The sequence below is a fragment of the Egretta garzetta genome, unplaced genomic scaffold (genome assembly GCF_000687185.1).
Source record: "Egretta garzetta isolate BGI_Z169 unplaced genomic scaffold, ASM68718v1 scaffold156, whole genome shotgun sequence".
Taxonomy (NCBI): domain Eukaryota; kingdom Metazoa; phylum Chordata; class Aves; order Pelecaniformes; family Ardeidae; genus Egretta; species Egretta garzetta.
Window position 1 is genome coordinate 2,243,838 of NW_009260125.1, and position 1,811 is coordinate 2,245,648.

The 1,811-nt window shown below is 51.6% G+C and overlaps 1 protein-coding gene across 1 annotated transcript in view; it reads left to right on the forward strand.

Moving 5' to 3' along the window:
• The window catches only part of KMT2E (lysine methyltransferase 2E (inactive)), a 62,953-nt gene that overhangs the window by 60,595 nt on the left and 547 nt on the right, over positions 1-1,811 (forward strand). The window contains exon 27 of the mRNA XM_035896872.1: positions 1,303-1,519. Coding sequence (XP_035752765.1) covers positions 1,303-1,519 — 217 coding nt within the window. The remainder of the gene's footprint in view (positions 1-1,302; positions 1,520-1,811) is intronic.

Here is a 1,811-nt window from a genome sequence, read left to right on the forward strand (position 1 = left end):
CCCTCCCCCACGGGGTGCAGGGGCCGCAGCAGGCGTCGCCGGTGCCCGGGCAGATCCCCATCCACAGAGCACAGGTGCCGCCCACCTTTCAGAACAATTACCACGGGTCAGGGTGGCACTAAAGCGGATCCCTTCAATCCTAAACATTTTTAAAATGTTGTGTAATATAAACTGTGTATATTTCGTATGTACCTGGTCAGGGTACTTTTTAAAGCTTGTACATGATACTTTGTATAAAAGCAAACACCAGTGCTCTCCCCTCGTACTCTTTCCATTTTTTTGCTTTTTAAAATTCCTGAAAACGTGCTGTTAAGCCAGTATTAGGCATTTCTTTTTGTTTCGTAAGTGAACATTCCAGCTGTTTTTTCTGGCAGTAGGTTTGATGCTGCAGAACCTTTAAAATTTTATTGTTGCAGTTAAATTCATTTAGTGAATGTTTTCTATATTACTTTTATACATATGTAATTAAATAAGTACGCAGGCTAAGTGATGGCACTAACAGTTTTGTTTTTTTTTTTTTTTTCTCTTCATTTCCTTCTGTCACCAGTTCCGTGTGTGCATAGAGATAGAGAACAACGCAATACAAACTTTTATAGTTTTGGTGTGGACATGGCTTTCTGTTTCATCAGTTACTTGCAGAAAATGTAATTTAATGTATAGACCGTTTCTAATGTCTCTGACGAGTGCTGTAAATACTGTATTTCTTTGGCCTGTAAAACCGCTCGAAGCTGCTTTCATTTGATATAGTACTGTACAGAATAAGTCTCTTTTGCAAAAAAAGGACGTGTGATCTTTGTGAAGGTAGTACCGTACATGATCTTCAATTTGGGTTTTTTTTTTTTTTGTTTTGTTTTTTTTTTTAATATACTGTCACATTGCAGCACTGGTTGGGCATTTTAATTCATGTTAATAAATCACAACTCTGTCAGTTTTAACTGCTTGTCCCAGAAGGGTGCTGTGTCCTCAGGGGGGTGCAACCCCCAGCCGCCGGGGCCCCTCTCGCTTTGCCCGGGGGCTCCCCCGGGCAGCAGTGGGGTTACAGGGGCTTCTGTGCGGGGGCAGCGGGGCGCCCTCCCCTCCTCCCGTGGGTCTTGAGGGCCTGGGGTGAGTGCAGCGGGGAGGCCGGGGCCTCCTCGGGCTTCCCAGAGTTTAAGGGTGTTTGTGCCCCCACGCCCCCCAGCGACCCCTGGCCAAAGGGGCGCTGAGCGAGCGGTGCCAAAATGGGGACGGGAGGGCGTGGGCGGCGCAGCAGGGTAGGTAACTCCTGGTTTAGTCGCGGCAGCAGTTTATTCCTGGCTGCAGGAGCTGCGGCACTTACCGGGTGCGGTCACTCCGTAACTGGTGCGTGAGCGTGGCCCTGCTCCGCGTCCTGCGCGTGCCGGCGCCCTGCTGGCAGGCTCTGCCTCGGGGCGTGCAAGGGAACCTGCAGTGGGACAGGACGGAACCGGCTGTTCCTACTCGCTGGAAGGAGGTGGCCATTCCGCGTCACGTGCAGAAAAAAATGGGGCTGCTTCAAATGGTAATTGGCCTGTAATTCCTGAAGCGGTTGTCTTGGTAAAACCAGCGCGCGAGCGAGGCCTCGCTGAGCCCCTGCTCCGGAACGCGCGGCCTTCGTGGCAGCTGCCCACCCCACGCTGCTGCTCGGGCACTGGCTTTGGGGGAAAAAAACCCCACAACTGTGTCTCTATAGCCTGACGTGCCGAACCTGGAGGTCCCGAGACTGCCACGCAGGTCACTGCATCATCTCAGAGTACGCAAGAGACACTGCGTGGCGAGGCCTCACAGCAGCACCAGCAGCAGGCGAGGCGGGG